General features: G+C 35.6%; 1 protein-coding gene across 1 annotated transcript in view; it reads left to right on the top strand.

The window, feature by feature from the left end:
- The window catches only part of CALCR (calcitonin receptor), a 95,446-nt gene extending 84,417 nt beyond the window's left edge, over positions 1–11,029 (top strand). Inside the window, exons 10-14 of the mRNA XM_007522495.3 lie at positions 3,840–3,900; positions 4,023–4,089; positions 5,637–5,855; positions 8,052–8,093; positions 9,732–11,029. Coding sequence (XP_007522557.2) covers positions 3,840–3,900; positions 4,023–4,089; positions 5,637–5,855; positions 8,052–8,093; positions 9,732–10,007 — 665 coding nt within the window. The 3' untranslated portion in view covers positions 10,008–11,029. The remainder of the gene's footprint in view (positions 1–3,839; positions 3,901–4,022; positions 4,090–5,636; positions 5,856–8,051; positions 8,094–9,731) is intronic.
- The last annotated feature ends 1,119 nt before the right edge of the window (positions 11,030–12,148 follow it).

The raw sequence follows: 12,148 nt of genomic DNA on the forward strand, positions 1-12,148 counted from the left end.
GAATGTATTGGGAAGTCACATAAAAGTATGATCACCAAAAGTATCTACATGAGAGCTGGCCACATACAGTATTTTCTCCCATGACACCCCTCCCTAATGAGAATATATGGATTGTAAATACACATATTTCCCATAACTAGTGAGGTAATTTGATAGTGGTAGGTCAACAGGAGAGGTAATCTGGGTCTACCAGTTGAACTGATGAGTGTATGACTGATTGCAGGTAACAAAAAAATGTCATAAACAAAAAAAAAAAAGATAAATGATCAGAATTTAAGTTGTTTCACAGAAGTCAAAAATCAAAAAACCAGATGGGCTACTAAAAGAACTCTTCACTTAAACCAGACAACCAGGAGCATTCTCTGTCTTTTCTTCTCTGTTTTTCTCCAATCATTTGTTTTAAACCTTTCTATCTCTATAGATCATAGGCCACAGGGTTTCTCATCATCCAATCTAATGGTCATTACAGGCTACCCTAATGTTACCTAAGTTTACATTTTTCCATTCTAGACAGAGAAAATAAACATTTATTTTTGTGCCTTTAGTCTCTATTACAGAAAAAAAAAAAAACTGATTAGCCTAACTGAAATCAGAGAGCCAGTCATGGCTCAATAGACTATAGCAAGGACATTGAGGTGGATGCTGTCACATAATGTAAGCATAGCTGAATAAAATTCTCCGTCTTGACTGAGAGATATAGAACTGCATACTTGCAAGTCTGAGGATCTAGAAGTCCCAGGCTCAATCCCCATCACCTTCATATGTCAGAGTTGAGCAGTGCTCTGGTCTTAATGTCTCTTTCTCCCCACCATCCTATGAAAATCACTTACTAACTTTCTTATTCCATGCAAATATATTGAAGCACAAAGGAATTTTGACCAAACTTCATATCAATGCCATTGTAAACTAATTAGCAACACAAATTGCCATAGTTGTATTAAGAATATCTGTGACTATATAATCTTTATTTTATATGTAAGCTAGTCTAGTAAACACATTGCTATGAAAATGTGAAAATAACAAGAAAATAAAAATTAAATTCACAGTAACAACTCTAAACTCTCTGAGAAAATATAATAAACAGCTGTGATTATATACGTTAGAGTACTATCCCTTGACTAGAACCTTAGGCAATCTTTATCTTTTGATGTAAAGAAAACTGGTAAAAAAATATAGCCAAAATAATTCTTAAGAAAAATGGTTTCACAGAAATGTTAAGATATTTAATGGAACAGAGATAAGATTCATAATAATAATAACATTTTGTACCTTTTGAAATTAACTTCAAATCATAACAATATGGTGGGTTCTTAATTGTATAGTATCTAGAAGTAATGTGTAGTTTACACTTTAAAAAGAATCTAAAAGTGGAACACCAGAGATTTGGTGCAAGAAAACTCCACCCTAAGGCCTTTGCATATGATATGTTATCCATAAATTCACTTCTGCTTTGAATATTATTACTCATTCAAGCATCTGGAAAGGGTCTCAATGAATTATACCATATGAGCATCACCCTCTGGGTGAAAATTGTCTGTTGATAACATTTCCTCAAGAAACTGAAAACTTGCTTTTTTTCATAGCTACTCCCTTCATTTACTAGTCAAAATAACATAACTTCAAATACTGAAATTGAAGCTCACAGGAAAAAACAGATTATTTTGAGTCATCTTCAGGTTGATTTATCATCTTGCTAGTTCTTTCTTTGTTCTTTCTAGGTCCCCTACCCCCACCCCTGTACACACACACCATGGACACCATGGACATTTACTGTGGACAAATGGAATTCATTTAGTTCCCTCTTAAAAAAAAATCTAGGGGGAAATGGTTGTTCTTACCTTCATTATCATTAATGGGAGGGAAGGATTATTGTAGTTCTTGAGGCCTGCAAGGGAGAAGAGGAAGAAGAAAGAAAAAAGAAAAAGAAAATTGCATTAAGAGGTAAGATGGCTGAAGGAAAGTGGAGCACCTAGTAATGAGCAGGTACAGAATCTATAATTCTCTCTGTACTGAGAATCACATTTTTCATTCTAAAAAATCATGATGTGAAAGTGATACTTCCATATACATCTCTTGAGCTCCGACTCTAAAGTCTTTATTTCAAAATAAATCCAAAAATGAATTATTGTTTGTTTTTTATAATTTCATTATTATTATTATTATATTTTATTTATTGAATATAAACAGGCAGAAACTGAAAAGGTAAGGAGAGATAGAAGGAAAGAGAAAGCGAGACAGACACCTGCAGCACTGCTTCACCAGTCGTAAAGCTTTCCCCCTGCACATGGGGACCGGGGGCTTGAACCCAGGTCTTTAGGCATTGTAACATGTGCACTCAACCAGTTGCACCACCACCCAACCACCCTTGTTTCTTAGCTAAATAGGGAACTAACATGTTAGAACTGCTGTGAATAAAAGATCATTAAGTGGGGCCAGGCAGTGGTGCACCTGGTTAGGAAGATACATTATAGAAGATACATTATAGTGTGCAAGGACCCAGGTTCAAGCTCCTAGCCCCCATCTGCAGGAAGAAGTTTCATGAGTGTTGAAGCAGGGCTTCAGGTTTGTCTCTGTCTCTTTCCCTATCTCTATCCAATAGTAAATAAATAAAAAAGATATTTTAAAAATAAAAAAGACTTATTTGTTTCTCCACAAAGAGGCACACTCAAAATCATTCAAGTCAAACATCCAGTTTGCATTTTTATTGAATTATATGCTTCGTGTATTTAGAAGCTAAGGTTCTTCTTAGATGAAAATTTATATTTTTGTACTTAATTCACAGAAAATAAAGTTCCAAGGTATATCTCATAATATGGTATTATAATTCTTTCTATAAATATCTCAACTAAAAATTTCTATTGTACAGGGCTACATCTAAAAGAAAATGTGCAGAAGTCAAAATTTGTGAGTCTAATGAAAACTGAGTTTTAAAAGATACAACCTGTGTATTATAGTGACTATAGTTAATGGCATTACATTGCTTATTGTTTTAAAGTTACAAAGAGAGTCAATCTTAAAAGTTCTCGTGTATATATATACATATATATATATATGTAGTAGTGGATGTTAACTAGACTTATTGAAGTAAAGATAATCACAATATTATAAATATTGATACTGTGTTATACACCTAAAATTTATGTCAAGTTTTTATCAATAAAGAAAAGGTGTAGTTTAACAGGATGCATTACCAGTGACATGCTCTATCATTCTGTTTATAAATTCAAAGCTGGATTTTACTAGCATTTTGTGTTTAGTCTGAGGAATAGATATATAGCTTCCCTAATAAAGGCTCTGTTGTCAGAACTTACAGAGGCTAGGAGATGTACTAGATGCCCCTAAAGTATTCTTATTAAAATGAAACAATATAGATGCAGTCATGTGAATGCAGAAAAAAAAAGCCAGAGAAGAAATATTGTGGACACCTTAGCTTTCAGAGTAATCAGGCTATTGCTTCCATTGTGCTGTCTCCAGTTGCTTCTCTCCATAAAAGGTTTAGTTCACCCACTATGAAAAGCTTTCTGTAGTCGTCATTATCATCATAGACATAACAATGATATAATAGTCATAGGGAGAGTAATAATGCACCAACCATACTGGATAATTTCTGAAAGGCTTTTAATTATCTGGGAGCTCTTAACCAAATTTTCTGAAAGCACATGAGGCTATGAGAGCATATTTACCTAGTTTTACCAGCAATAATTTGTGCAAAACTATCTTGGCAGACACATTAAACTTGCCACTATTCTTGAAGCTAAAATACTACTTCCCATGCAGCTATAGTTATAGTTTATCACCAAGAAAGCAGGTGTGATTTGTATTTTTTTTCATGTTTTTAGGTTTCCCTCTGCTGCCAACTGCTGTCCATGCTATTAGTAGGGCGATGTACTTCAATGACAAGTAAGTATGATTGTAGCTTTTAAGTTAGCCATATTTTAAGTGTCTTTATAACATAATATGTTAACATAATGTAAATCCATTTTATTGATATGACCCTCCCCCGCTTTTTTCTTTTCCTTCAGCTGCTGGCTGAGTGTGGACACCCATCTGCTTTACATCATCCATGGACCTGTTATGGCAGCTCTTGCGGTGAATACTACCTTTTTTTTTTTTTATTCATTACTTACAGTGTTATTTCTTTGTGTGAATTTCTGTGAAGATGACTCATATAGTATATGTTTTCTCACTTCAAAATAATTTAAATATAGTTATAACCGATAGTAAAAGCAGTTGGATTTGTCTTCAAAATCTTGTAATTACTTTATTAATTTTATTTTTAATAAGAGAGAGATACAGAGAGAAAGACCAAAGAACTGCTCAGCCCTGATTTATAGTTGTGCTGGAGATTGAACCTGGCACCTTAGAGTCTCAAGCATGGTAGTCTTTTGTATAACCACTGTGGTGGCTCCCCAGCCAATCTTCAAATTTAAAAAAAAAAAGTTTTTTATTTCATTTAATTGGGCAAGGTACAGCTCATTTAGACAATCTTATAATTAAAATCTATTTAGAGGTAAATATCAAGGAACTGAGGAATAATACAAAGGCGCTGCCTATAAAGTGGCCTTGTATTCTTTTTCCTGGACTTTGAAAAACAAGATTACCATTTATTTTATTTGGCCACATAAACCATCCCAATATTCAGCATTGAACATGCAATTAGAGGATTTCAGACACTTCACATACTTTGTCATATGTTCCTAACAAGTCTTCTAACCAGAAACATCGAAACATTTAAGAAAACTATACCCAAAGACTCAAGTGTGTATACAAAAAATTACATGACCAATAAGAAATCAGGGAGGGGGGAAATATGACTATGGCTAAGCATATGCTGACCACATCAGATCCACTGAATTCAATATTTAGATAATATGTATACCATTTAACTTAACGATGACAGTTTCTCTGAATAAGACTGAAAAATACTAAAAGTTGTCTGAGTGCGGACCAAATTCTACTCTTACAATGAAGAGACATCCATTAGTAACTGACCAAATTTGGTCATCATCTAGGCTGTCTTCTAATTTTCCTCATCTTTCCAATGCAAATATAATTGATCCTGTCCTTCTTCAGAGGGACATAATTAGACACAGTTGTGTAATATATAATTAGAAAGCCAACTATCATCAGAAGAACCCACAAGCATGTGTCTTGATCATTGAAATTCCGCCACAAAAGTTTTGCTAATACTTGGGGATTTTTTCATTTTTTGAGTTTTGAGGATATTGACATTTATTTCTATCCCAGGTAGAAAAAAAATCATTCTAATCCTTTCACAAAAATTACCAATTAAATTTTTTAAATAACATTCATTTCAGAATGATCTTCATAGGCTAAATTAAATTGTGAATCACCAAAATATTAAAAAGAATGACCATGTCAAGTGTTGACAATGGTGAAGAATAACATGTACAGGAAAAGTATTTTCTCATTTAGGAAAAAAAAAAAAGAAAATTTTTAAAATTATACATATGTTCATTGTCTCAAGTGAATTGTACTACCTCACATGTAGTCTCTCATCTCCCATATAGGTGACATCTGTTCCCCATACTAAATGAACAAAAACTGAGGACAGTGGGTGTGTTTCTAAGGGATACTAACTTAGATAATTTGCTGATAACATCATATGTTCGTAGGTCAACTTCTTCTTTTTGCTGAACATTGTCCGGGTGCTTGTGAGAAAAATGAAGGAAAACAAGGAAGAGGAATGGCACCTGTACCTGAAGGCCGTGAGGGCCACTCTGTTTCTGGTGCCCCTGCTGGGAGCCCAGTTCGTTGTCTTACCCTGGAGGCCCTCTGACAAGACACTTGGGAAGGTCTATGACTACCTGATGCACACTCTGATTCACTTCCAGGTAAAGAAGTGAATGGTGTATTTATCCAACCAACTTAGCTACTTGGTGCAGGGTGAACAGTTAGTTTCCTGGTCTTCTTCTGTGGTTAGAAGAAACTTTTAGAATACATATAACATGGGGAGATATGGATCCTTTCTTTTCTTTCACATTGCTTGCTTCCCCCAGTCCCCCTTTTTTTTTCTTTTACCCTTTAAATTGAGGAAGGAAATGAGGGGAGCATCAACCACAAAGACACATGTTATTATTGTTATTGGATAGAGACAAAGATAAATTGAGAAGGGAGGGAAAGATAGAGGAAAAGAGACAGAGAGACACCTGCAGCCCTGCTTCAACATTTGTGAAGCTTTTCCCCTGTAGGTGAGGACTAGAGACTTGAACGTGGATCCTTGCTCACTGTACTGTGTGCACTTAACCAGGTGTGCCACCAGTAGGCCCCAAAGGACACATTTTTATACAGACATTTGTTGAGGAACTGACCCATGGCACAATGCTGAAGGCAAGCCTCCTACTCCTTTCTCCCCTCCCCCACTTTGATTTCCACATTATCTTTGCTTTATTGAGGTCAGCTTTAAAGACTGACATAGTGAATGTCAATCAGTTTTCAAACCTGTATTATTATTATTAATACAGCAACTAATGCCCTGAAAATACTGGGGAAAGAAGCAAATGTTTTTGTTGGTATGCAGGGTCTTAGTTCCACCCCACCCCACCCCCCAATACCAAACTGAAGCTGTATCCCTTTAAAACTGAAATTCCATTTCAAATTATTACCTTTCATCCCATTGGTCATGGTTAGAAAAGTCAGGATCTTAGAATATCAGTTAGCCATTCCTACAATGTTGAGAAGACTCCAGAGAATAGGTATGGTTGACTTTTTCACATTGTCTAATATGATAATTAGAGTTTACACTTATTAAGTGCTTGATGTGATATATATATGATACATATATATGTATGTGTGTATGTATGTATGTATCATGTAGTGAGAGGATTTTCTGGTTAGTGGCAAAGTAATGTGATCTAGCTCTAAAGTACATTATCTAAAACAGACAACAACTCAACAGATCTGGCCGAAACTGTGAAGGGAACAAGTTTTTATGAGACGCTTTCTTTTGTTTCCAATTTCATCCAGGGGCCTTATCCCAACCAGGGGTATTCTCCCTGGTCACCAGTACTGTAATTTTCAAACCCTCTTTCATAATAAACATGAACAGTGGTTATTCATAAGATGTAGTGAATTTTCAGAGCTGTTTATGCCTCCTGCCCCATCTGCAGATAGATGCCACTAATTTGCCTTAACAACTCAGTGATATTAAAAGGAATTGTATGCAGTTTCATAAGTAGAAGAGATTAGCATCAGTTTGGGGGTGGGGGTAGGGCTGGGGGTTGTCCCAGGCAGCCCCATATCACTACATAGGAGAAAAATGGTCACTTCAGGTTTATCAGCTCTGCCCCAGATTCATAGCCCCACTGAATGCATAGTACCAGATATTTTGAAACCAAGGTGGAAAGCTGAGGGTCCTAAACTAGGGGTGAGTCTGCTACCATCTCTTGATCCAGAGTCTTGTGGTTTCAATTAAAAATTTCAAAGTAATTTTACTTTCTATTGCTGAGGCTGATCTCTTTGCATGAGGTCAAGATTAATTAAGTTAAAACTAAAGATTATGGATTGCTTTAATAATGTGAACTATTATTTTAATATTATATAGATAGTTAAAGTTTTGAGTAGTGATCAAGACCTCAAGACTACATAATCTATGTCCTTGCCTGAGAGATAAATTGACTGTAGGTATAGAAGTAATTCATAATGAGTGTGTGATCAAGCTGACAGCTATCCTATGACATTTGTGCTTGCAAAAGATTTCTCTATTGAACTCTTAAAGTTCTTAATTTAGTATATATATATTTATAATTCCTTTATAAACATAAGCATATGCAGCAGTACCAATATATTAACCAGATTCACTAGAGTTATTTTTTTAGAAAAACAATAGAATTCTTACATGAAAAAATGTATCTAATGGAATTTTCTTACGGCAATTCACTGAATATGAGTGGTAGTAATTTTTTTTTATTGAACCTTGACTTGTAGCTGCAAGGTAAATGTTCCTCTCTGGGTTGTCTATTTATATTGCTTACTAAACAACAGAATATACACAAAAATAACTTCCACTCTACTTTTCTGTCTTTTTCTAGGGATTCTTTGTTGCCACAATTTACTGCTTCATGAATCATCAGGTAAGCTTGCGGTTAGTTCATTTGATACCATCCCTCATTAATATAATTCTTTATAGATTTTCAGAGTGTTCCCATCTACAGTTTGTTTTTTGCTGCTTTGCCTGGCTGAACATCATTTTAGCAGAAGTCAGGGGAGGGACTAATATGTTAGTAATACAATAAGAATGGAATTTTAATTTTTATTACCTATATGCCATCAGTGATTCCTATATGGAAATGAATCAGGTAATCGACGAATAGACTAGAAGTAGGAAAGAAGTATGCAGGATTACAATAGGGGAAATCAGGAGAGGATCATGAAAGTTGACTTCCTCGGCTCTTCCAACTATGTGAACATTGACTATTCCAAACATTTCAGCAAATTTTTAACTAAGAACTCAAAACTGATTATTGCAGTTATAAAAATGTCCAATTTTCCTGAAGAATAGCTCGGAAACTGTGAGATAGTATTAACACAGTGGGGTTTTTTTCTCCCCTTTTCATATTTCTTATTATTGTTGTGCATTCTGGATAAAATATTTGGGAGCTCAAAGTAGGGTGATCAGAAGAATCAGTTCAACAGTCACAGCAATGGAGTGTGAGAAAATTAAAGCTACTTATTTGCTGTAATTCATCTCTCTTTGAAGAGTCCATCTCACCAGCTTCTAATGGTTTGCAACAGTCTCTGGAAAATACTGAGTCACTTGGAAAGTGCATTTGGTCACCAAGTATTAAGCACACATAGACACACACCCTGCTCTACTGATATTGATTGTGGATTCCCTTATTTCTGAAAACCCTACAGTGTTCTTTCACTTCATAGCCTTTTCAACCAATTTCAATCCCTTTTCTCTTTCTCAAGGCACCTTGGAAGTCAGGTTCCTTTATTCACACTGTGAAGGACTGTGAATCTGTCTTTAGTATGTTGCCTCCCTGCTATTTAGAAACATGTTGGAAATGATGTAGAGTTAAATGTGGGTCTTTTTTTACAGAGCTATTGATTTTCAGGACTATGCTCTTAAAATCACAGAACAAAAAAGCTTGCTACATTAAGGGTATTTCTTTGACTCTTTGCTTCTTTCTTCCCCTATTTTCCCAGCTATTCACATTATAAAGGGGAATTATATGGACATTTGATCACCACCTCCTCCCCCTCCTCCTTTTCCCCTCCCTCTCTTCTTCCTCTTCCCTCTCTTGGGGCTGTAAGGACTCTACACTCTGTTTTTCCTTCTAATTCATAAGGCAGGGGGCATAGAATATTCAGCCTGAGCATGATTCATAGCAATGTTAAGTGTTAATTTTTAAACTGATAGTTCTGTATGACCTGCAAATGATCTTATAACTATCTAAATGACCTTTGGCAGGGAAAAAAAAAGATTCCCCACTCCTGCTATGGAAATCCTTCTATGTCATTCCCTACATACTCTAACTTTCAGTAAAAGTGTATTTCCATAGTAGCAAAGGAAAAGCACTTTCATTGAAAAGTTCTTTTATTCAATAAAATCTGGTTTTCAAAACTACTGACTTTCTGAAGACTTGGGAAATTCAGTCCTGACACTCAAAGCTAAGCTAGGATTATTACTTTGTTTCAGACCAGATTTTCAGACCCAAATGTGCATCCAAATCACCTTGGAAAAAATACACTGTTTTCTCTTCCAGGTCCAGGATGTCCTGAAGCGCCAGTGGGAGCAGCTCAAAATCCAGTGGGGCTATTGGGGGAGCCCCACTGCCGCCAGAGCTGCCTCCCGAGCTGCTGCCCGAGCTGCTGCTCGGGCTGCAGCGGAAGCAGCCGCCGCTGCTATTGAGGCTGGAGAGCTCCCCATTTGCATTTGCCACCCGGAGCCCCTGAGTGAGCTGGTCATTCTGGGTACAGATGGTGTTGAGGTCGCTGAGGTCATCGCTCTGGAAGTCATTGAGCAAGAGTCATCTGCTTAAATATGAAGGAGATAACAGCATCACGATCAGAAAGCTTTCATTCCCTGGGAAAAAGACAGGCCCTATGTGTATAAAGTGATTCACATCCTCCCAGGAACTGGACATAACATTTGTAATGTATCGTTAAGCAAATTTGTCATCGTGAATCTGAGGAACGTTATACTTGGTACTATTGATAATTGGTACTATTGCTGTGGGAGACGGTCTAGGAATGGAGTCTCCCCCACTGCCACACTTGTGAACTTCACCTTTCATCCAGTGCTGAGATGCAGATGTCATAGTAATGTAAACAGTGCCCATGAAAAACACAACTAAATTGAGGTAGTTCAGATACAAGGTGCTCCTTGTTAATGTTAAGCCATTTATACCTTTGGAAAAAAAAAATCAAAATTGGTGTTAATATTTTTCTTTTTAACTCTAGACTTGGAATTAGAATACTTCTGTATTTGGCTAAGCATATGATTTTCAATTTTTTTATTTCAATCAATTCTGATGTTATTCAGATATTTTACACCCACACAATATGAGTCCCATGAATTTCATGACCTCTGTAAAAGAAAATATCTTTCTAATATAGGAATGACTAAGTATACAGGGGAAAAGAAATACATTTGACAGGAAAAAATATAGTGCTTCTTAAAGACAGTCTGCTTGAAAGATTATATGGGCCAATTTATTAATTGGTTTTTCAGGCTCCTGTGTTCAGCTTGATTTGGGATAATACTGTTCATTTGCAGGAACTAACTGCTATAAAGAACTGGCCTTAGTGTTGAATGTGCTTTGGTTGTTGACATGTACAAATTGGGAGGTCGCAAAAAAAATCCATCACTAAAATTTTCACAAAACTGCCAAAAATAGAATTCCTGATGGAAGAGAAAGCTCTTTTTAAAGAGAGTTTCCACTTTCCTAAGATCCAGAATTTATAAAACAAATTACTTTAAGGTTTATAAAGCAGATTACCTCTTGTCCTTGGGTGCTATTTAGCAGTCAAAGATAAATTTGTTTAAGACTGGTAATTAAAAGACTCCATAGAAGTCCATTAACTGCCTTTCACCCAGCTTCATAGCTTAACAAGATCTCTGTCTTTTCCAGGAAGATTCAGGAGGGCTAATTAGAGATCAGTTTGCAGCTGGCCTCTAGTTTGCAGCTATTAGCAGAACAGGAGGAGGGAAATGTAACTGCTACAAATTTGACCACGTACAAATCCACTTGAAATAACAGTAGAATTTCTCACTAAAACTCTATTGATAACTCCCGTATCTCTCTACTTTCTCAATATAAAATCTCCTTAAATCCTGGAATAGAACTGCATCATTACTGGCACCTGAAATTCATTGGTGAACTTACAACAGTAATTAGTTACTAGTGTTTAAATTGCATGATGTATGAGGAGAAACACTGAAATCTTCCAAATGTCAAGTCTCATCTATGCCATCTTATGCCACAGTCTTTCAAAAGTAATTTAGTTGTGGAAAGGCAAAAAAAAAAAATGTTCTGGTTACATAGTTAATGCACTTAAAGAAATTTATATTTCTTCAGTGAAAATGCATTTTGGATACTTAAGTAGTTTGAGTCTCTTTTACTGAATGTAACAGAGGTGTTGAAAAGAAGGTATTTTTCCAATCACAGTGTTATGTAGTGCTGTATCTATTTTTGTTTACAAACATGGGAAACAGGGTATTTGGGCAGCTCTAGTAAAATGTGATAATACTAGATACTATGCTAACATAGTAGTGGCTGAATAAAACAATACAGCTTATTATAGAATTGCACATAGTACTAAAATAGTGTGAAATGCTTACGCTATGTATATGTTTAAATTAATAAAGAGTGGGTTAAAAGCAAAAAGATGTATTTTGCATGTTTTTCTAAATGATTTCTAAAGGATTGTCATTTCATTCATTTATCTTACCTCCTGCTAATTCCATGGTCTCATATTCATTTCAGCCACATGGACTGCTAACATACCATCTTGTTTCGTCTACAGGAGGGAGAAAATCCAAAACTATGAATTAGAAAAACAAGTGCAAAATATCAAGGTTATTATTTTTGTCACTGTAAACATCTTCAGTTTTCAATTTGAATATAAGCTCCATGGCATTGTTCTCATATCTTTCATAATGCAAAAAACTGCACACAAG

The sequence above is a fragment of the Erinaceus europaeus genome, chromosome 8 (genome assembly GCF_950295315.1).
Source record: "Erinaceus europaeus chromosome 8, mEriEur2.1, whole genome shotgun sequence".
Classification (NCBI taxonomy): domain Eukaryota; kingdom Metazoa; phylum Chordata; class Mammalia; order Eulipotyphla; family Erinaceidae; genus Erinaceus; species Erinaceus europaeus.